General features: G+C 45.3%; 2 protein-coding genes across 2 annotated transcripts in view; both read left to right on the plus strand.

Moving 5' to 3' along the window:
- The first annotated feature begins 2165 nt into the window (after positions 1-2165).
- On the plus strand, positions 2166-5313 carry avpr1aa (arginine vasopressin receptor 1Aa). The gene is made up of 2 exons (XM_060060360.1): positions 2166-3348; positions 3915-5313. Exons 1-2 carry the CDS (start codon positions 2388-2390, stop codon positions 4211-4213), a joined length of 1260 nt encoding a protein of 419 aa, XP_059916343.1. The 5' UTR covers positions 2166-2387; the 3' UTR covers positions 4214-5313.
- An 8108-nt stretch (positions 5314-13421) lies between these two features.
- Positions 13422-23896, plus strand: part of ppm1h (protein phosphatase, Mg2+/Mn2+ dependent, 1H) — a 27304-nt gene continuing 16829 nt past the window's right edge. The window contains exons 1-3 of the mRNA XM_060061560.1: positions 13422-13842; positions 20553-20721; positions 22638-23036. Of these exons, the coding sequence (XP_059917543.1) occupies positions 13604-13842; positions 20553-20721; positions 22638-23036 (807 nt within the window). The 5' untranslated portion in view covers positions 13422-13603. The remainder of the gene's footprint in view (positions 13843-20552; positions 20722-22637; positions 23037-23896) is intronic.

The raw sequence follows: 23896 nt of genomic DNA on the forward strand, positions 1-23896 counted from the left end.
GACTAAAGTCTAGATCTAAACTAAAGTCTAGATCTAAATTAAATTGAGGTCTGAACTAAAGTAAAGGTCTTGACTAAAGTTTAGGTCTTAACAAAAGTAAAGGTCTTAACTAAAGTTTAGGTCGAAACTAAAGTCTAGGTCAAAACCAAGGTCTTGCTCTGAACCAATTCTTGGTTTAAGGTTATTCTCTCACTCTTGGTTAAAAACTAACTCCGGCTCTAAACCCTGATGTCCTGCTCTAAACTAAAGTCTCCCGGAGGACCAGTGCTCCAGAACATCTGTGGGACCCAGAAGAGGCCAGGGGGGCCAAGAGGCCCATTCCCCCCCTCGCTGGTGGGGGGGAATGGGGGTGTCAGGTTGATGAATTAAGGAAGACTGCGGTGGCCAGGGGGGAAGCAGCACACATTCTCTGGGTTCCAGGGGCCCAATAACAGGGGCCCGGGCACCGGAGCCTTGACACAGGGTCTATAAATATATACACAGACAGCGGTGGTGGTGGTGTTGGTGGGGGTGGTGTACACAGAGCAGACTCAACAGGTTGTTTTGCTAAGGACCGGACTCAGGCCTGTTCCAATAAATGTGGGCATCGCTTAAGACCTCCGACTCTCTCTGTGCCTACTTGCTTGCATTCCGCCCACTTGAAAGATAAGAACCCAGACAAAAACAGGAATCTATGGACCAGATTTTTACATGAAACCAAATAATAATGAACTCCGAAGACATTAGAAAGTTATGCATCGAAAACAGACGTGGATAGAAATACAAAGACAGGCTTTGCATGTATCCGAGTACAACCTGCAATCTATATGTATATAAGAACACACATGAGCGAAGAATAACACAGATTTTCAACACGCAGACTCATTTAGAAACTCTCTAGGATGGAACACAAACCCTGTACACACACACACACACACACACACACACACACACACACACACACACACACACACACACACACACACACACACACACACACACACACACACACACACACACACACACACACACACACACACACACACACACACACACAATAATTTAACCCACCCACAGCCAGCCATCAGAACAAGGAACGGAGGAGCCGCCTCCTGCAGGACGTGGAACTTAAGCGGGGGAAACACCATCGGGGTTAATGGTGATAATCCTATTAACCACATATTTTCCATGGACGAGCGAGGGGACACTTAAGAAGAGCGAGCCAAGCAGGACATACGTGGGTTCTGATTGAGAACGCAGAACTGGAGGTTTTCGCTGCGCCACGCGAGAGCCAATCAGAAGGAACAAAGTGGGCAGCGGTGGTCTCTGCATCGCCATCAAAGGGCCCCGGTAAGGTAGAGGCCCTCGTATCACTTTCCCCCCCCCCCCCCACACACACGCGGTGTGATCGGTGAAAGGGACACCTTCCTTCACCTCTTTGAACACAGCCGCAGCGGCTCTCAGTCCTGACACATGCAGAGCTGTTACTCAAAGCGCGGGTGCACACAGGGCAGGGAAGAAGTGAGGATGGAAGCTATGATTTGATATGATGTTAGAGACAGAGCGAGTGACAAGAGGAGAGAGGGATACAAAGGAGAGAGAAACAGAGGAGAGAGAGAGAGAGACAGAGGAGAGAGAGAGAGAGAGAGGGGAGAGAGAGAGATGGGAAATGAAATGGAGAGGTTAGAGACAAGGTGGGGAGAGAGAGAGACAAAGAGGGGTGGGTGTGTTATATGAAAGACAAGGGCAAAGGTTCAAACATAGAATATCTGTCGTCTTTCTCTCTTCCAAACACATTGGCAGTCTGAATTTCGGAATTTTTAAAGCATTTAAAAAATATGCATTTATCAAGAATTTTTTTATTTATGAACTTATCAACTTGCGTCGACCTTCCAGTCAGTGTTATTTAAAGTGAAAAGTGCAGTTCTGCCCTAGTAATAAATAAATTCTTAGAAATAGAAATGTTTCATTTTTACAGCCTGGGCATTGGGTCAGATTTATTTTTTTCATTCAAGATCCATTGATCGACCAGTAAGCCTCCAAAAGGTTAGGCTTCTAAATTATGCATAGCCTTCATACAGTTACTTAGCGATATTGCAAAATAAATTAAGCTCAAATTGTTTGCGTTACTTTTCCATACAAAATACGGCGTTGAAAGTGGGCGGTAACTCGGATCGAGGTTTGGTGAGGTAGGAGGAGAGGGGAGGATTACGCGCATTACGCACACGCCGTCTGAAATTTGATTCGAGTTTAAAAGGCACTTGCAACTGTCAAAAGCCAGCGGAGAACGACGGGCATCACAGCACCCGAAAGGAGCACAAAAGCACCAGTGCGGAGCTCCATCCTAGGTGTCCACTTTGCATCGTCCCGCCTGGCTCTCCGGGTCAGGCGCGCAGCGACGCGGTGCCATGCGCCCTGCTAGCCTCGCGCTGCTCCCCGTCGTAGACACCGGAGAAAACCAATCTTGCGCATTCGTTCATGCGTGTGAGCCAACCATGGGGACACCGGACAACTTCACGGTCAGCTCGGTGAACGGTTCGGATCCGTTTGCGCGCAACGAGGAGGTGGCCAAGCTGGAGATCGCCGTGCTGAGCATCACGTTCCTGGTGGCCGTGGTGGGGAACGTCAGCGTGCTGCTGGCCATGTACAACACCAAGAAGAAGACGTCGCGAATGCACCTCTTCATCAAGCACCTGAGCTTGGCCGACCTGGTGGTGGCTTTCTTCCAGGTGCTGCCGCAGTTGTGCTGGAAGGTCACCTACCGTTTCTACGGGCCAGACTTCCTCTGCCGGATCGTGAAGCACCTGCAGGTGATGGGGATGTTCGCCTCCACCTACATGATGGTGATGATGACCGTGGACCGCTACATCGCTATCTGCCACCCGCTTAAGACCCTGCAGCAGCCCACGCGGCGGTCCTTCATCATGATCGTGTCCACCTGGGTAGGCAGCCTGTTGCTCAGCGCACCGCAGTTCTTCATTTTCTCGCTGAGTGAGATAAAGAACGGCTCGGATGTGATGGACTGCTGGGGCCACTTTGTGGAGCCGTGGGGTGTGAAGACGTACATCACCTGGATCACGGTGGGGATATTTCTGATCCCCGTGTTCATCCTCATGATCTGCTACGGCTTCATCTGCCACAGCATATGGCAAAACATCAAGTATAAGACGAAGAAGTGCACGTCCGAGTCCGGGGCCCGGCATGGACTTATTGGGAAGAGTTCTGTCAGCAGCGTGACGACCATATCTAGAGCCAAGCTGAGAACCGTGAAGATGACTTTTGTGATTGTTCTGGCCTATATCGTGTGCTGGGCGCCGTTTTTTATCGTGCAGATGTGGTCTGTGTGGGATGAAAACTTCAATTTGGGCGGTAAATACCTCTATTCCATCTAGTCTTTTTAATCAATTTTTATCACCCATGAATTGCACTTTGTTATATACTAATCAGTGACACATGTTTGAAAATCTGAAAGAAACCCAAGCCATATATAAATGGAAAAAAATTATTGGTTTCAAATCATTAAGTTATTATTTTAAGTATATCTTAACATTAATTTGTGCATGAGGTAAGAGTTAATTAAATAACATGACATTCTTTTTTTGGATTGCCATCTGAAAACCCATCGGATAATCAAATAAGAGAATGATGCAACAAGCAAGGAATTGTGACTCAAGTCTTTCCTAGTCCCTGCAGTTGTTTGCTCTCTCTCTCTCCCTCCCTCCCTCCCTCCCTCCCTCCCTCCCTCCCTCCCTCCCTCTCTCTCTCTCTCCCTCTCTCTCTCATTTACCTCCCGCCAACCTCTCTCTCTAAACATCGATCTCTCTCCAATCTCGCTCCAAATCTCCAATCCCCCTCGCCCTCGCCCTCTTCCTCTCCCTCCCATCTCTCTCTCGCCCCCCTCCTCTCCCTCCCATCTCTCTCTCGCCCCCCTCCAGACTCGGAGAACCCCGCGGTGACGCTGTCGGTGCTGCTCGCCAGCCTCAACAGCTGCTGCAACCCCTGGATCTACATGATCTTCAGCGGCCACCTGCTGCAGGACTTCGCCCACTGCTTCTCCTGCCTGTGGCCGCGCGACCGCCGCCTCAAGTCCAAGGAGGACTCGGACAGCAGCGTGCGCCGCACCACCCTCCCCACCAAGGTGAGCACCCGCAGCCCCCCCTGCAGCAGCGGCGGCACCTGGAGGGAGCTCGACAACTCGCCCAAGTCCTCGCTCCCCGGCATACAAGCGGAATAACGCCACCGCCCCAACAACCGGAGACCACTCTGTACGACTGGGGAGACTTATGATGGGGTGGTGGGGGGGTGTGGTGGCGGAGGACGGAGTGATGACAGCCCGCCATGGCTGAAGGTGATGAGATGATTGTGTTTTAATGGATCCCTGCTTGTTATTGCCAACAACAGCAAGCATCTGGGGAAGAATGGCGGTGCTTCGGCTGATTGCCGAGGAGAGGCCGAGCCAAGGAGGACAACGGGGGGGGGGGGCTCTCTCCAGAAGTGTGTGAAAGGGAGGGGGGGGGGGGGAAAGGAGACAAACTCCATAAACAATTGCAGTGTTTACCAGGTTTCCACGGCAGCTGCCCGGGAGTCGGGACTAAATGTAGTTGTTTTGTTTGGAAGCCTGCGGCCTCAGGATGGCCTCAGTGGGCCGAGTGGGGGTCCCACTCACATCAACACATCCTCGCTGTCCTTGTATTCACATATAGAAAGAGGTGGTGCCTGAATATAGAAATATCCAAGGAAAGTGTGTGTGTGTGTGTGTGTGTGTGTGTGTGTGTGTGTGTGTGTGTGTGTGTGTGTGTGTGTGTGTGTGTCCCAAGCATCCGACTTGACGCTTCCCACACAATGTCAAGGAAAAGCCGACACATTCTTCATAAATACTAATACTACTACTACTCCCCCCCACCCCGTTTCCTACAAGAGTCATGGTTTGGGTTTGTGGTTGAAGTCCCTTAAGACATTTTGTCTGACCAACTAAGCTTTTTGTTTTCCTACTATGGTGTAATGTCACCCAAAGCCACAGAGATAATCAATCATGAAATATAAATCATGGCAAAAAGACTGTCTTGCATTGTATAGTACTGTATATAAAACAATTGTATCCCTGATGTACATATCATAATTGTGTTCATATGGTGTGTCTGGCGCATGAGCCTGTAAGCATAACAATATCTTGGGAAGAATGTTGTGATTTTCTATGTTGAATGTATTTGTAAATAGGAGTAATATATGTAATTCTGTTGTACTTTGGAGCATATGCATCTGTTGTGCGCATACCGAGAAGAATGTAAATATCACATGGAAATATGTTTCAATATAAACCATTGCTGTACTGAACATGATGTCTGCCTGTGATGCTGATGTTGAGATCAACAGACCGAAATGTAATTTCCTAAAAATGTATTCATTTAGCATCTCTTATTCATACTTTATGTCTCGTAATCTCTTTAAAGCATCAGTGAATTGCTTTAGTTAGCCAACTTTGTTTGCAGATTATACAGGGCTAGCACATTTATTTAATGGTTGATTACTTAAAAGCCTGGTTAAACTCGTAGATAACATGGCCTTCTACTTTGGCCATGTAAGGCCAAAGTATTTCATCTACTCTTCGACTCTTAGTCAATTAGTGCACAGTTGCATCCATAGTGACTCCAACTGAATCCTGGGGGGAGGCATCCTGCGGATGTTAGGGATCAAGCCCAGACCCTTTCAGTGGATCATCAAGCCTTCAAAACCATCCTACTGTATATATTCCCAGTTGGGAACTTGTGAGCTGAAGACAAAATCCTTGCGGAATCCCTGATCGCTGACCGTTCCCACCAGGAAGCACATTTCACACGTTATTATGTCCGAGGGGTTCTTCCAGGGAATGGTGGCTTTCCTTCAGTGAGGGAAAATGGCTTCCCATGCTTACCCCCGTCCTCTGTGTCTGCGTGTATCCATGACCTGGTGCCCCAGGTCGGCTGTGCCGAGAAATGCCTAAACATTTGTGTTTGGGTTACCACGGTGAATTCCAGCTGTATAGCATAGGTATTTATAAACAGGAAAACCCTGCACTGTTGGACCGTCTCCGGATATCTCTGCGTGCACAGATAACCAACTTTCTCACCGAGCGTTCATAAGCACACACACCTACCTACGCTGTTCTAAAGATGTTGCCCCTGGAGACCGTATAGCACATCACCAGTATAGGGCTTACACATCGTGATAACCGCAAGAACCGTGGGAGAATAGGAGCATAAGAATGTTAATGACACTAAAAGTGCTTTGGCCATAGTTTGCCAACTAATCATGAAACTAACTAAACATTATGGGGTGCCATTGTTGTGTTTGAAACTGCCACAGGTTTTCTCATGAGAGACGTGGAAAAGTATCTTTAGATTAGCCTACAATAGAGTGTATATTATTTTATTCATTATACATGACTACAACTGTCCTGAGTACTCTCAAAATTGCAGTTTCTGCAACAAAAAAATCCCATGATGCATTCTGACGTACAAGCCATATAGCCACACAGCCTTACTTCACCTTTTCCTCCAATCATAGTCATTGCGTTGGCAGATGGCTCAAGAGTCTAACGTAAGGGTTTGTTGACGCTGACCAAAGCTAGGTCCTGCGGGTCCCATGGCCGGGGCTATAAGGTCCCGGAGACCGAGCGAAGGCCAGACTAAGCCTCAGGGTTCAACTCCCAGAGAGCACAAATAAAATGGCAAGGGACCCCAATTAACCTTCAGATACACTCATATTCACCCCGTATGTGATGAACGTTAATGGGGGGGGCCACCCTCGGAAATGAAATGAAAAGCCGCCGATCAAAAGAGGTTGTGAGCCTTCTGATCTGCCTTTTTTGGTGGGGCGCGGGTTATTCATACAAGCTATTTCAGGGGATATCACTGATGCCGGAGAAAAAAATCCCATTCGCTTACAACCTGATTGTTGTATTCTCATTCTCAGAGTACTTCAAGTGAATGCAGGAACATGAAAGGTAGACACACGCAGAGAGAGAGCGAGAGCAACAGCAAGAGAACAAGAGCGAGAGAGCGAAAGCGAGAGAGCATGACAGCGGGAGATCTATCGTCCGCCATCCTTCATGTGTTTGAGTTATTGAAACCTGTGGAGGTGGTGAGAAGGGGCTTCTTCTGAGACAGGAACCCATTGCAGGAGCAGCAGTTGATCTCATCTGCATGCAGGAAGGAGGAGAAGAAGAAAACGGTGGCTTCACGTTAAAACCCAATGCCGAAGACACGCGATGACGCAGAACAAAAACCCTGATGTCCTCGCTGGGCGCCGTCTCAGTGATAGGAGTGGGGTGTGATGAGTAAACAACATGAATCATTTCTACTAGGAAGAATAGGGGGGATAAAGGCAGCATCACAGGGATTTCCTAATCGTGCGAATCTTCATCAGGAATTCCGTCTGATCCGATGCCACGACATACGATGCCATTCCAAGAAGGTTTCATGCCAATGTTTCGGTGCCCGGTCTTGTAAACAGTAAGGAAACTGATGTTTCCTTACAGGAAATGAGTCCCTTCTCCATTAACCGCTTTTTAATTAGGGTGGAAAATTGGCCCTTCCCAAAAGCAAATAGAAATTATAGAAATGATCTGGGAAAATCCCAACTGTCTGCAGACTCGTTATGTTCAGTTATGTAATCAATACACAAAAAAAAAAAAAAAAAGCCATAATATTCAGTATGAAATAAGCCAATTTAGAAATGTCGAAAAATATTCACACACTCACTCACGCACGCACACACGGCACATTACAAGACCTCCTTCCTGTTGCATTGTTCTCCCTGGATGCTCCTGAGAACAACGAGACCACTATTAACCCTCAATCCGGCTTCCCCGACAAACAAATACAGACTCAGCTTACTTAAGGCATGTGGAGCGGAAAGAGGAATGAGCAAAACATGACCTATAACGTGACTAAAGTAACACTCAGAATGGCAGCAGGCCACTGCAGCTGAAATAATCAACACAATACTGATGAAGAGTTTGCTATTTGGCGATTCTTTTTATTTCTTTTACTGATATATTTATTGTGATTATGATACATACTGAAGTCGTTTCATGCAATTGTGATAGGCCTACTTTTTTTCCACATACAAGGAGGCAGTTTTGTATTATTCGTATTCTGAGCACAGCACGGCTTCCCCCAAGCATTGCACCGTGCTCATGTATTATCCTTTAAATAACAGAACAGGTCTGTATGTCTATTCATGTGACGCTGATATTAATGAGAATTAATTTGATTGATTCTTCTTCTGTCATTAGTCTTTTCCGTCTTATAGTTGTCATCTACTGCGCTTTAATCATCTCACTACTGCTCCATCTTTAAAGGCATCACAACCACCATCACTACGATAGACCAATAGGTAGCCCGGGTTCAAAGACAGGTTGTTGATCAAAGCCCAGATGATACGCTGGGCAGGGCTGTTTAATGAGGCCTCTGCGGGACATGACGGTCATTGTAAAAATCTATGAAATAGATTGTCTGATTTTGCAAGGTAACTGCGGAATACTGCTCAGTTCCTCCCTCTTCGTTTTAATATTTTGTATTTAATATATATATATTCCATATTTATGATCAATTATTTAGTATTTGATAATCCTGTAGATTAGTGGTTTTTACATGTCTTGATCACAACCACACGCCACACCAAAAATGGAGGCAAGAATATCTTACCTGCGTCTCCTGGCAGCTTCGATCGCCTTAGTGCATTTCATTTATTTTATTTTATTCTGATGACACAAATCACCACTCCACACTAAACTACCTAAACGACACCCCATAATTCGACACATACCTCTTCCTTTACGAGCGCCCGATAGGCCTACACGTGGTTGCCAGGTAACCACGAGCCAAGTGAACGGGCTCCGAGGCCCGATGTTTAACGACGAAGCAGCTTCGTGTTCGTAAGCAAGCCGGACAGCGAGGCGGCGTCGGCGCGCTAATTAGGAAGCAGCCTGTCGGCGAGAGATCAGTCATCTGGGATTGGGTGCGTCTTCCTCCATCAATACACAGCGCGCTCACCGCAAAGCTGTGGGCTGCGCTGTGTCACGAGACACGCGCACACACACCTCATGTATTTGACAATATTTACAATTATGACGGCAATAGCCAAAGAACCCATTCGTGTTGGAATGTTGGATTCCAGAGAATAGGCAGCCTAAGGTGAGGGCTGATTTGGATCATCGAACGGCACGGAGGAGCTGGCATGAGGGGAGAGAGTGTTGCGTAGAAGGCTGAAGACCAAGCTGAGTACCGGGTGCAGTAGCGCCCCCAAGGGGTGGCTACTGCCATCGTGATAAGCACTATGGGTGATGCCTCATCCATCCTACAGCTGCTCCTTCATTACAGGGCCCTAGTAAACGTTTTTTTAAGTTCTGCTCGTAGCATTATTACACATTTCCTACATTGGTCTCGGCTCAGAGGAAGTTCATGCTTTTTTATCGACTATAACCATATAATTATTTTTATGTTATAACTAACTTTATTAGTATTTTTGTCATTTGGGAGCGACACTGAATTAAGAATTTTGATTAAGCAGCGGGCAAAGGTTAGGCATTGTGCTGAAGGAGGCCAAAAAATATAGCTGTGGACACGGGAATCTAACCCGGTTCCTTTTGGCAGCACGGAGACTAACCCCCCTAACCTCTACCAAGCATCCTGACTCCAGGTCCCTAGTAAAGACGGTCTAGATGTACTTTATATGCAAAAACCAAACAACTGAGCTCCTCAGTGTCTAAGGCTGATTCAACTGATATTAAACACTGTTATTTACTTTGTAAGGGCCATTAGTTTATCCATTCCCTTTTGTTATCCTGTCTCTGTGTTGTAATTGGCTGCTGCCTATCTGTCACTACGGTGGTGCAAGTCCAACACACTGTGTTCCTAGTTACACTAAACAAATAACACCCGTCATATCTGTGGAGTGAATCAAATGTGAAGTCCTGATGGAAAACGGAGTCCTAACTTCTCTCTGGTTCGCTTCAGTCACTGTCTGAAGGGTACTGAGAGACTGATGCGATCAATACACTGCAACTCCTAACAATGGAGATCAATAAAACCCCTTTCCCTCCCAAATAGGATATCAACAGTTTATACAATGACCAAAACCCCTGTTGACTGGTGGAGGGAGAACAGATGTCATATCAAATACTTATGACAGAAAACATGCGTCCTTAAATCAGAAGATGTTTTTGGGCTCTCGCCGATGGCATCTTCTAGAATTATATTAAACGGGGATCACTTAAAAATGTTGATTAAAAAAAAAATATATATATCTAAATGGGAATGAAATACTGGGTTGGCTTAATATGTGATGGCAGTTGGACATGTTGATAATACAAGCAACATTAAAACAGCATGGAAGCACAGGCCAACAGCACTATCATTAAAAAATAAACATGAATAACTATGACTTTGAATTGAAATTCATCAATTCATTACTATGAATTGAAATGTCATTCTTTAACATTTGTTTCACAATTTTTTTATTTGTTGCACAAAGAATGGTGTGAGTTTCAAAGGTATAACAGGTTAGAATGAGGAGGTGTTGGGGTCGATGCTACATAAGTAATATCACTGAACGCTGCATGTTGGCGCCTACAAATGTCGGGCCATTCCGACGCACTCCCACTGCAACACCTAGCCAGGCAATAAGTCCACACACACACACACACACACACACACACACACACACACACACACACACACACACACACACACACACACACACACACACACACACAGTGACATCTGGTGGTCAAATGATTAATCTTCAACTATTAATGTTCTTGAGCGAGTGGAAAACCTTTGCATCTATCACATCATATCGATATCAATATTGGGAGATGCATGTATACACATATAATTAATACTGAATCTACTACCACTGTTTTTTCCAAAAGCAAAAGGTTCTTTAGTTTTTAACTGAACATAAACAGAGGGTTTGTATCCGTGCGAGTTACGTCTTGATGAAAACCACCTGAATGAACCTCCTTTAGTCGCAGAGACAAAGCATTCAGCAAGCAAAGAGCCAGCAGCAGCAAGCCCATGAGAGCATGCTTAGTCACACCAACCACCTGCGGATTATCCCGTCTTAGGTGTGTGTGTGTGTGTGTGTGTGTGTGTGTGTGTGTGTGTGTGTGTGTGTGTGTGTGTGTGCCCCCAGCTGGCCCAGTGACGAGAACACACACACACACACACACACACACACACACACACACACACACACACACACACACACACACACACACACACACACACACACACACACACACACACACACACACACACACACACACACACACACACACACACACACACACACAGGGAAGTGGCTTCACCCCAGCGTGACCCTGTCATTACCGTCATAATCTTCTCTCGGGCGTCTCAGAGGGAGAGACACCAGTCCCCTTCCCCTATCAGGAATCATGTTTAACACATATTAGCCACATTTTTCACCTCGTACGCTAATTAACAATAGCATTTTTAATAAGCGTACCCAAATCAACCAATAGTATTGTAAAATGTTTCCGCAGGATTTATTGTGGTGCCTGCAGCGGCTTTCTGTCCCGGTCCTAATCTGATCCACCAAATCACATTCAGACAATGTTGATGCTTTATTTATATCGTTCCTTAGATACACCATAGATATATAGTCTTATTAGGGCTTATTAGGGTAAAAAATAGCTAATGCATGATTATGTAAACAAACACAACCACTGATAAAATGTATGGCGAACAACACTGCAAAATTCATTCAACTTAAACTACTTAAACATGTTCCTCCATGATACTTTAAGATCTGTGAATGATATCCCTAAATTGCATGTTGGATGTTTAAAATGGAGGTTTTTGAGGTCGTTAGAGTCCATCTCATGTCTGTGTGTGACACATTCATAATCTCCGATCCAAGTTTTCATTAACGTTGCATTCCTCACCAATGAGCAGTTTTGTTTCCACAAATCGCCCCTCTGGGCCTAAATATTGCCTTCCCCACTTCAAATTAAATCGGAAAGGATTGGCCACTAAACGCTGTTTGTGTGTGCGTGCGCATGTGTGAGTGCGTGTGTTGACTGGCGTCCAATCAACCCTGCCGCCCTGATCTCCTCGGCTGGGAGGAGGAATGAACAGGTACCACAGATGGCTGGATGAAGAGATGGATGGAAATGGATGACCTAATACAAGTATACTTAGAAAACAGAATAACAGCTTCCCCTATTATGCAGATTCTGAAATATCATCCTACTTTAAATGTCACCTCTACGCCCGTCCATCCCTAACCAGGTAGAACAGATGGAATTAAAAGGGGTCATGTAATGGTCAACACGCATATATATTTGTCAAATTAGGACCTTATAGTACAGTCCAAGTGGCGCCATCATTTCAGCAATTTAAATAAGGACATTAAATACATACTGCTTCTATTATGTATTCAGCAGTCAAAAAGACTGTTTGTACGTTACATAAATGTGTTGTGTGCTCGCGTCTTGAACCTCCCTCCATTTCCCACTGACCCCAGGTGCCACAAGACCTTCCCCCTTTTAGACACCATCATCACCAGTATGATCGCAATTGCACCGTATTTAGGTTAATGATGTGCTTTCCTGGCAACCCCATGAATAATGGATGAGGCATTACGAAGTCTTGCCAATTTGGCATCTCTTGCGCATCTGGGATTGATTCCCCCGGAAGACACAGCTTCTAATGAAACCAACACAGCTGCTTTTTATAGACCGGGCTGATCACCTCCATTTAGGCTCTACAAGGGAGGCTGAAGCTTGTTATTTAGAAGAATTTGCCCAAACCGACTATAATATAGAGCAGGAGGTTGGTATGGACATAGAATGCAGCTTTAGGCATTTTGCCCAAGGATGCTTACAGGTAGGCTTGTAGAATGCTAGGGATCGAACCCAGAATCTTATGGACGGTGGTTGAACATCCTAGCCACTGCTATAAACCCTTAGTGACAGCTGACATTTGGGTAACTGATACTGATGTGCTGGACTAAGATGTATTCTGGCATGAACAAATATAGGGGCTCCATCACCTAAGAGCCCCCTCTGAGAAAACCCACGGTGGGTTATTAGGTTAGCTTGCAAAAATAAATTGCTCGTATTTCATATGTGTAGGATATGATGTTTGATCATCACACACACACACACACACACACACACACACACACACACACACACACACACACACACACACACACACACACACACACACACACACACACACACACACACACACACACACACACACACACACACACACACACACACACACACACACACACACACACACACACACACACACACACACCTTTGGCTGCACCTTCCTTACTCAATCGTCATGTCGGATTACCAACCTTTGACCTCCGGCGCAACAGTCAACAGTAATCTGCTCACTGATACGCCAGTAAAGAGCTGTCCTCCGACTGCAACTGGGCAGTCACATGATCCTGCGCGGAGGAGATGCATTTCCGTGTTCACCGAGAGCTGAATCAATTACGCCACTGTTGTCAAAACTGAATCGTTCACAGTGCGAAACGCATTCATCGAGAAACAGTGCAGTATCGCTCAAGGGGGCAATCAGACATTTCGGACCACGGCATGACCATGCTGACACGGGTGAAATCAGCGGTGACACATTTTATGGGGGGCATGATCGCTACTGGTGCAAATGGGGACCATTTGAGCGGTTCGGATCTGCCGTTGAAATTCCCGTACATGAGACCCGAGTTCTTGGGGTTGTCCCCGGACGAGATTGAGTGTTCAGCGGACCACAGTGCAAGACCCATCCTCATACTGAAGGAGAGTAAGAGGCTGCCCTGGTCTACCGGCTATGCAGAGTAAGTGTGTGCATCCTTCCTTTCGCCATCCGAGTAGGCTGCGTCTCACAGCATCCTTGATGCGAGGTGAACCTGGGATTTCTGGTTTCTGTACCCGCAGGAACCTAGCGCACCTCACTTGTAGGATTTATAGATTATTATTTTTGGGTGATCACGGTAGAATGACTGTCAGAGTGGACTTTCTATCGGTGAATGAAACGTACCGGTGCATTGTAAAGACATTGATTTAGTCTAAACACAGTTAAGGCCCTTTTTGAAAAACAGAACCAGTTCCCAGTGTTCTGCATGCTGTGCAAAAATAATGTTTGCTCGTTAAATATTTGCCTAGTGGGGAAAAACAATACTATCTCGTCCTTATTCCTGTATGATAAGGACGTTATTATCCAACCTTGATTAGGCCAGGCATAAGGCTACATTACAAATGGCATTGCAGGCATAGCCTGCAGAAACAGTCATGTGCCAGCCATAGGCATAAGTATATAGACCCAGCCGTTGTTTTGGGAATAAATGGCCTTATTGTCGATACGGAGTAGTGGTGCTTCAGTCTTACAAAAGATAATCTGTTGCTCGCTGTCATTCCATCGGCGATTTGTGGATTGCTTAGAAAATGTGGAAGGAAAGAATTTGGGTCAAGTGAAGTATATCCTCTGATTGTGAAGCCAACACACACACACACACACACACACACACACACACACACACACACACACACACACACACACACACACACACACACACACACACACACACACACACACACACTTGTTTGCACTAGTAACAGGGGGTGAGGAATGCATCGGCATCAAGTGTGCGGTTCATAATTCAAGTTTAACCCATATCTTGCTGCTACAGCCTTCTTTTATCTTGACGTTTGCTATCTAACATTTTCATCTTATAGGCTGGGCGTAGTCTAAATATATTTTCCTTTCTATCAGGTTCACTTGAAACCATTGCATTTTCGCACATTTTCACTCATATAACGGGAACATATCCAGTATTAAATTCATTAATCAAATATAGGCTTACATGTGTTATTTTTTACATTGACTGTTTATTTATTGAATTTCCAAATCTGGATTGTTATAGATCACAAATTACCTGAAAGAGATTTTGACCATATCTCCCTGCCCTCTTAGGCACAGGCACAGACAAAGTATGTCAACAGATGTTTAAAGAGCTCAGATTCTTGATCTTACTCCTCAAACAATGGGCTGATGAGCTATAACCTATAACCGTCAAGTCCGAACCCCTACAGCCGTACAAAGTTTACGTGACGAGAGAAAGAGGATGCAAACCCTAGCCTGATATTGATGTGGACCAAAATGTTTTTCAAAGAGCAGCTCTCCTTTTTTTTTTATTTCTCCCAGCCATGTTTTGGCTGAAGCAGAACCATAATGTTGGAAAACAGTACCGGCCTTCCGGAACAAGAACACTTTTTTAGAAAGCGTGGGCTGAAAACCCTGTCATGTCTAGGGCACCCAGACGATGCCCTGCCATTTACCTCCATTAGAACAAGTGTCAATCTCTGTCACGCCAGACTAGGCTTTCCTCCGGGCAAAGTTTGCCTAGCCTACAAACACCACCTACCACCAGTCAGCCTTTGTACCAGCGACACACAGTATTAGCACTTTAACAGTTTCTGTGTGTACGGACGGTTTTTCTTTAATTCCGTGAAGGAACCAAGGTCTTCAAAGTGTTAAGTGTTGGGACACTCAATAAAATTGGACACATTAGGTTAGATTTATTATTATGAATGATTGAGTTAATTCCATTTTGTTTGATTTCCGTCTCTACGATTTTGAAGGTATGCCCCACTCTCTGTACATTTATTGTTTATCAAACTGATGCAACTTTGGTTTTATCTTGGTTGATTGGCACACAAGAGGCACACCCTGCTCCTAATTTCGTATGCAAAGGTCAAACCAAATAATTTTGCAAATAAACGACGACATGCGTTTCTCACTATGCCCAAGAAAGGAAGGCATTAGGTAAAATAGACGAGGTTATAATTTCTAGCTGCCCAGTTCATTATAGTATGTATAACACAAATGAGAACAGTGGCACAATCCACTGTGCATTATAGTCAGAGAAACCTTCCATAACCGAAGCGCCATGTGTGCTGTTTTGATGTGGAGAACGCCAATTTAGTGAAGACACTTCCCATAGACATTAAACCTCTGGTGTTGGTTTTTTAAAGACGAGCATCTGTTGTTGACGGCTGACGACCAGTGTGGGTGTTTGCACAGAGAAGAGATCCAGGTTTATTTTGAATGCATTGAATTCAGGGCTGAGGCGATGGCTATGCAATGCTCTGCTTGCTCTATGCTATGTTTGGAAACCATTGCCGCCCACTCAACAGCAGCAAATAGGGTGACACAGATCGCTGAAAGGCCACCTATACTGACTCAGTATTTCACCCGGGCAGCAGCAGTGTTGTGTGGGTGAAATATGACTACCGTGGTCGGGAGAGCATATTGGAATTATCATGAGCCGTGTACATGCACACATCCACTCCAGGATGTTCAACAAGGTACATAATTGCTTCCTGTGCCCAGAATAGACTCCACAAACACACGCACACTTACTGTAGTCGCTCCCTCACTCCCCTGCTCCCTGGCCGGCACCATGCTAGGTCATTAACGCTAATTGACAGATGTCAGGGCAACCGGTCCATTCCTTTAAATGTTATCATTGTACCTTGCTGCGCTGCACTGAGGGAGTAAACATCCATTATTGAGAGAGCTCAGCCATGGCACATAGGGATAACATTTAACTGATTTAAAGCCGACAGCATGACGGGGCAAGAAAATGTAGGGGATGGATGTTTATGAAATCTAAAGTCATAGATGGATTTTGTATAGATGCCCTCACGCGATGTGCTGCTAAGCCAAGTTTGTTCTAGTACAGTGGTTCTCAATGGGGGTACGCGTACCCCTAGGGTTACTTTGGAGTACTCAGAAAATAAAAAAAATAATAAAGCTAACCGCCTTATTTTTCACCCAAAGAAGGTTTCAATTCTGAAAAGATAGCATGCATTATAACTAGTTATTAATGGGTGTGTTCTAAAAACACACACATTAGTCAAATATAAAATGAAATGAAAATGTGAAATGTGCACACGCACGCACACTAGGGCTGCTCGATTTTGGGAAAAATCATAATCACGATTATTTTGGTCAATATTGAAATCACTATTATTCAAACGATTATTTTTGAGATTGAAAACATGATGTATTTATTCAGCATGTCTCTCCCACTTTGAACTTTGAAAGTTCGACTTAAAAAAATACACAAAATGGTCAAAGAAAATCTTCAAACCGAAAATAATGTACAGATATGTATCCAGCTGCACTTTCTACAAAACATTTGATAAAATATATATAATATATATAATCAAACAAGATTATATTAATTTTATGATCGGTTGATCGCTAAAAAAAAAACACACACACACACACACACACACACACACACACACACACACACACACACACACACACACACACACACACACACACACACACACACACACACACACACACACACACACACACACACACACACACACACACACACACACTCTTTTATTACGCACGTCAGGGTTAGTTAAGTGCAGAACTGGGGCCATGTGGGTCAGGTCTGTTCTGCCTCCAGCCTTGAGCCGACCGGGTCAGACTACAGGACACATCATTTGAACTTTCAACCTTTGGCCTACTGATATTTTCCGCCACCAAGAATCACATTAAAAACAAAAAGGTTTTTCTATGCGAGATTCTCAAGTTAGAACCACGTGGGCATACTGAAATGTTACATTCGTAATCATTAGCAAATAGTGTTTCATAAAAGCACGAAGCAAGCAACAGAGTTAAGAAGAACAATAAAGGTTAAGATCACCTGACACTCCCACAGCAAAGAGCAATGCAAACTAAACTATGAAAAAGGACGGCATGTTATACTTTTTCAGAAAGTATCTCAAACAAACATTTTAAAGAGCAAAATAATAAATAAATAAATCACCAAGTCACCATTATAATCATTGAAATCTCCAGTCTAAGGAATATTATTCTAAAGATCTGGGCTGTCGCCTTCTTTCTAAAGGTTGTAGATTACTAAAAGAAATGCAACAGGCAAATCCTTTTGAATAATTCAACTCTAGGCCGTTGGATGCTTTTATCCAAAGCAACTTATCCTTAATGTAGTCTACATGGGGGGGTACACATGTAGGTCAAATGCAGACAGCGGGGTTCGAACCCAGAACATCTGGAGTGGGGGACAAACCCCCTCACCCCTGGACTAGCATTCCTTCTGTGGCAGGTGTCAATCACAAAACAGAAGACCTTTTCTAAAAACCACACACATTTGATCTAGATTCTAGATCAAAACACAAACCAACTCGAGTCTCCCATTCGTTTACATTTCATTTTTCCGACATCGTTCCCTCTCGGCCGGGGTGTTTTGTTTGGTAGGGAGGGAGTGAGATGATATCACTGCTCTGGGGGGCTGGAGGGAGCTGTGTGTGGAGCACATGAGAGAGGGGCTGGTGGCTCGTTATAGCGGCACACTCGTGTCACGTGTCGGGGTCACATGCTGTCGGTTCACAATGCACTGAATTGGACGATGGTGTTGGTGGGGGCCCTTTAGGGGACGTTGTCGGGGATACACGGCGCCATGCAAATTGACAGCGTGTGCCTTTTGAGTTCTTGTGTTTTAAGCCGTGGTCTGACAACTGAATGCCTGAAAGGCCCGTTGTCTGCGATTGTCGTTGTGTGCAGTGCGACGATGCTTGGATTCCCAGCTGAAAGAAACTTTAGAAAGGATAAGTACGGGACTTATCAACCTGGACCGTGTTTTCTCGAGCCTGAGAACCAGACAAATCTGCAAGCTCATGTTTTATTTGCTCTGGCGTGTGTGTCTGGCCCCCTTCCTGTTGAGACAGATTTCCAGCAGACCTGGCCAGTCACAACTGTTTATCTGAAACGGGGCGGGTTTAGAACGTGAGCTTGGGGCCCTGTGGGAGCACAGTCAAGGTATTTCCATAAACAACCAAGATGGCTGCCGCTGCTGTGTGACACGTTTATTTGCTCTGATTGGAGGTTGATCTGTCCCATTGGATCCAGAGGCGTTTTGTTCTGCGGCCATTGATAATGACGCTTGGAAATGAAAAAATTAACTGAGAAGTTCGAGACTAATTCACATCTGTGAATTGATCGGATTAACCTAAAACTATATTCTCCAATCGTTTGAGGTCTAAGTGACTAATGAGCACAGTTATTAAAAAAAATAGGTCCAGTATCAAACGAGAGCGCCTCATTCAGTCACTGCAGCTGTGAAACCAGTTGAAATGTAGCCCTATGGGGTGCCATCGCCCGATAGGGTTACATTGCTTGATCAGGTCTGTTTTTTTTATTAACCCAGTCTCAGCCAAACAGAAGTCTTGCTCAAGAGTTAGAGTTGTGGCAGGAACTTTCGCCACCGTCTCTACAACCTCAACCCTCCTTCACCCAAGTCTCTCATAACACCAAGCTATGCCATCTCTAGTCCAATAATGCAACCCGTTTCGTGGCTGAAATGGCTTGTCGTCATCATTAGTCAACTAGACACAAAATGAGGGGAAATAGGATCCACGTTGAAGAAAGAATCCCAAGCTGATCCTTTAGGCATCCTTGAGTAGGATGCCTCACCTTCTCATGAATGACAATTATATTCTGACTAAACGCTCAGTCTTCCTCCTCCTCCCCATGGCGATGAAAAAAACACCCTAAAACCATAAAAGTGCACAGACACAACAACGCCCCACTGTGTTTAAGGTCAGGGCGTGCGGGCCGCGTGCGATGTGATTCTAATCAGGTAATGTGACGGCGACACACCGCATCCAGGGCTAAGAACGGAGCAGACCCGTCTCCTATCATCATGGATGTGGACGCCTTTTAAAATAGTCAACCTTATCAAACCCTATCAAAGGGCATTACAGAGCCACTCACCTTCGTGACTTTGGCTTTTGTGAATGACGCGCAGAGCAGCTGAATGCTTTTGTGGTAGACGGGAAGTTAGAGGGAATAAACCTCACGTTTGTCGTGTTGTTAAGGAAATAAAAAACTGTTTCACGACAATAGTGGGGAAGAAATTGTGTTGCATAGTAATAATAATAATAATAATCAATACAATTTATATAGCGCTTAATATGGTACTCTAAGACGCTTGTGAGTAGTGAGTCCGTGCTAGCAGCACAGCCCTACAGATTTGGTAGAGCAGCATTTTCAGAATACTGCTGTTGTTCTGTCTGTCTGTTGTTGTTGTTGTTCGCGGTCACGTTGAGCCACCAGCCTGGAGTGGTATGATTCATGGCTGAGGACCTGGATGCTAGCCCTCACGCGTTTCCTGTCTTTCACAGTCAATGCCTCATATGTACCCGGACCATAATAACGAGCATGTCCACAGAAAATCAGTTTTGCAATACTTGGTTCCATTACACCTTTACAAACGTTAATACTTTGTCATTGATGCTCACTATAGGCTTGTGGATTTACTTTTATTTTTCATTAAAAAAAAATTCAATTAATTAGATGAGATGGTGGATGATTATTTCTCATTGCTTTAAGTTCATAATAGCGTTTCTATTTACCATCAGTATCTTTGATATCACGAAAATGTAAAACTGCCGCTCTCCCGCTCTCCCTCCCTCCCTCCCCTCCCTCCCTCCCTCCCTCCAGGGTGATCAACGCTGGGAAGAGTTCCCTGAACGAGGACCAGGCGTGCTGCGAGGTGCTGACCGTCAAACCCAAGCCTCCCGCCAGCGGCGCCGGGGCCAACCGGACCCCCACGTCCCGCCGGAGGTCCTCCCTGCCGAACGGCGAGGGTCTGGGCCTCCAGGAGAGCCTGGTGAGGCCAGACCACCCGGACCTCCAGACACACACTCTGCCCAGGGAGGGGGTCTGTAGCAGAGACCAGGGCTGGCCCATGTAGCAGCTAGAGCTCAATAACGCGCTTATAAGAAGAAGAATACATTTGATTTATATTGAGTCTTCCAATGAGAGGCTTTACAAGTGTTGAACAGAAACCATAAGATAAGGTTTTGAAGGTTTTTGATCATGAAAGGCTTCAACTGGTTACTGTGACTGCAGCAAATGCTTTTTAACCAAAGCAACCGAGTGAATTTTTGATTAATGTTATCAAAGAGGAGGATTAGATTAGTTTCCCTTTATGCTACACTATCTTGCTCTTTGTATTGAAACGTCTTCCGAGATAGTGTTTCTCTTCTGGGGAAAATTCATTTAGACGTTGACCTGCTAAGTGACTTACTGAGGTCAACCAACCCAAATCTGTCAGCAGGTCACACACACACACACACACACACACACACACACACACACACACACACACACACACACACACACACACACACACACACACACACACACACACACACACACACACACACACACCTCCAGTATCAGCACAGTCTAAATGACTAAAAGCCGTCCCAACTAATTCTATATGTGTGAAATTTTTTGTGCTAAAACCATCCCTTGCAGAAGGATTTAAACACCTACACTAGCACTCGAGTCGGCCGAGAGCTTACAACCAACACTCAAAAAGCACCAATCATGACTCACTGCTGCAGCGATACTGACCTGACGAAAGTAGCACAGAGAGTGTATCTCGTGCTGTGGCGGGCCTTCAAAGTAGTAGCGTGGCCAATGAAGACATTTATTTAGGTTTGGAGAAAGTATAAACCCAATTTTATTTTGGTTTGTTCGTTTATAAAAATGTATTTTAGATAGATTTGCAGACAACCATTATAGTTATTCTGTGGTTGGAAATTAATACCAAAAATATATATACAGGCAGTCAATATGATTCAATTAAATAATGCAATCAATTTAAAAGCCCAAAGCTCCTACCTCACCAAACGTCCATGATGAAGGTTTTAAAAGTATATTAATCCACGTGGATGCAAAATACTCCAAACAGAATAGTCCAAGCATAAATCCAAAAAAGGAATCCAAAAAGAACAGAATTAAGATTCAGAATTCGTCAACCGTTCCTTCTTTTTCCATTTCACACCATAAATAAGGCCTTTAAACTTAATATAGTTCCCAAAGATAAGGTTTCTTGTGCTTCCCCTCTCTCTATCCACAGGGCAGCCATCTTGGGCTTGTGCTTACAAATCAAACAATCTTTTGGGTGTGGCCAAATTAGCATACAATTACCTCCACCTGCTTTCAATTACTCCTGTCAACCATACAACACAATCCCATTAGACATCAATCAAAACAAAGTGCACATCCCTATACAACACCAGACCAAACACAGGCTCGTCCAAGTGGGGCATATGGGACATGCTAATAAATAAATCACCTGTTGACTCAAGATATGAGATAGGGCTTTTACTTTGAAGCTTCGAGCGGTTTATGCTAGATCTGTGACATCTCTTAAAACGCGGTGAGGAAGACTAAAGTGTGTTGCGACCTGAGATGGCAAATTATAATTTCCCAGCTAAACAATTTTTTTTGTATCAAGTTGTGTTACTGTAATGTACACTGTTTATATATAGAGTATATGTATGTGCATGTGCATGCGTGCTCGTGTCTGTCCCTTTCTTACTGTGTGTGTGTGTGTGTCAACAGTGCAGTCAAAGTAGTAGTTTTTCATCTGTGTGTGCGTGTGTCTGTGTCTGTGTCTGTGTGTGTGTGTGTGTGTGTGTGTGTGTGTGTGTGTGTGTGTGTGTGTGTGTGTGTGTGTGTGTGTGTGCGTGTGTGCGTGCGTGTGTGTGTGTGCGCGTGCCCCCCCCCCAGGAGGTGTGCGAGGGCCTGACCCTCCACTACTGGGGTCTTTTCGACGGGCACGCGGGCTCGGGCGCGGCGGTGGCGGCGTCGCGCCAGCTCCACGGCCACGTCGCCCAGCATCTCCAGGAAGTGCTGGACATCCTGCGTCTGCCGGGCCAGCCGCCGCCCACCTGCATGGGGGAGGAGCCTCTCAACCACCACCACCACCCCCACCACCAGCAGCAGCAGCAGCACCTCACGGCCACCGCCCAGCGCTCCCTGACCAGGGCCGCGTCCCTGCGGGGGGCCGCCGGCGCCCCCGCGGGGACGTCCGGCACGCCCCCGCCCCAGACGCGCTTCTTCACGGAGAAGAAGGTGTCGCACGAGAGCCTGGTGGTGGGGGCCTTGGAGAACGCCTTCAAAGACATGGTGAGTGGGCGGAGGAGGTGGGCGGAGGAGGTGGGTGTAGACGAGCAGCGTGGTTGTGGAGGAGCACAGAAAGCCCCTCGCTGTGGATGGCGGAACAGTTTCATTTGCAAACACCCACGCACACGGAGAATAGCACACGCTAGTCACTAAAGCAAGCCCAGGATCATGTTTTAAGGTACAAACGTACTATTGATCCCCAACGGGTATTCAGGTGTTACAGGGAGGGTAGAGATAAGCCGCATAATGCATAAAGAGATATCAATTACACTAAGTGTAAATTAAACGACAACAAATAAATACAGAAAATACATCTAGATACATATTAGTTGTAGAGGTAAAGGACTATCTTATCCGAGCAATTATTTCTATGGGAATTCCCTCCAGTTTGTTCTGTGTTCCCCACTTCAGCGAAACCAAAATGTTAGGACCCCACTCGTGTTATTGGAGGCTTTTCTGACTGTCGAATTGACTGCTAAACTCGTATGTGTTCAGTGATAAAATACAAATATTGGCCCACTGAACTGGGCTGAATCCAATGACAAGCCTCACAAGAGCATAACTACACAATATTGAAGAGACTGCGCTTAAAACACACAATACAAAGCGAAGCCGTCATGGAAGAGAGCACATTCACAACAAAGCAGGAACCATACTGAAGGGTTGGGTTTGAGTGAAGGGAAAGTCTCTCAACCCACTCAACATTCATTATGCAGTAATTATCTGGACAAGTCAATTCATATTGATCCTCTGTTAATGTACGACCGAGCATTGAACCCTCAATACATCAGGTTATAGCCCCCCTACTCCACATTCACCCCACTCGGAAGTATGACGTAACACGGTATACAAAAGGCTGTATA

This window comes from Gadus macrocephalus, chromosome 9 (genome assembly GCF_031168955.1).
Source record: "Gadus macrocephalus chromosome 9, ASM3116895v1".
Taxonomy (NCBI): domain Eukaryota; kingdom Metazoa; phylum Chordata; class Actinopteri; order Gadiformes; family Gadidae; genus Gadus; species Gadus macrocephalus.

Bases quoted from the DNA above. Each gene is read 5' to 3' on its own strand.
- avpr1aa (XM_060060360.1), top strand. From the start codon at position 2,388: ATGCGCCCTGCTAGCCTCGCGCTGCTCCCCGTCGTAGACACCGGAGAA. The intron at 3,349-3,914 runs GTAAATACCTCT...GCCCCCCTCCAG, and splicing joins TGAAAACTTCAATTTGGGCG to ACTCGGAGAACCCCGCGGTG.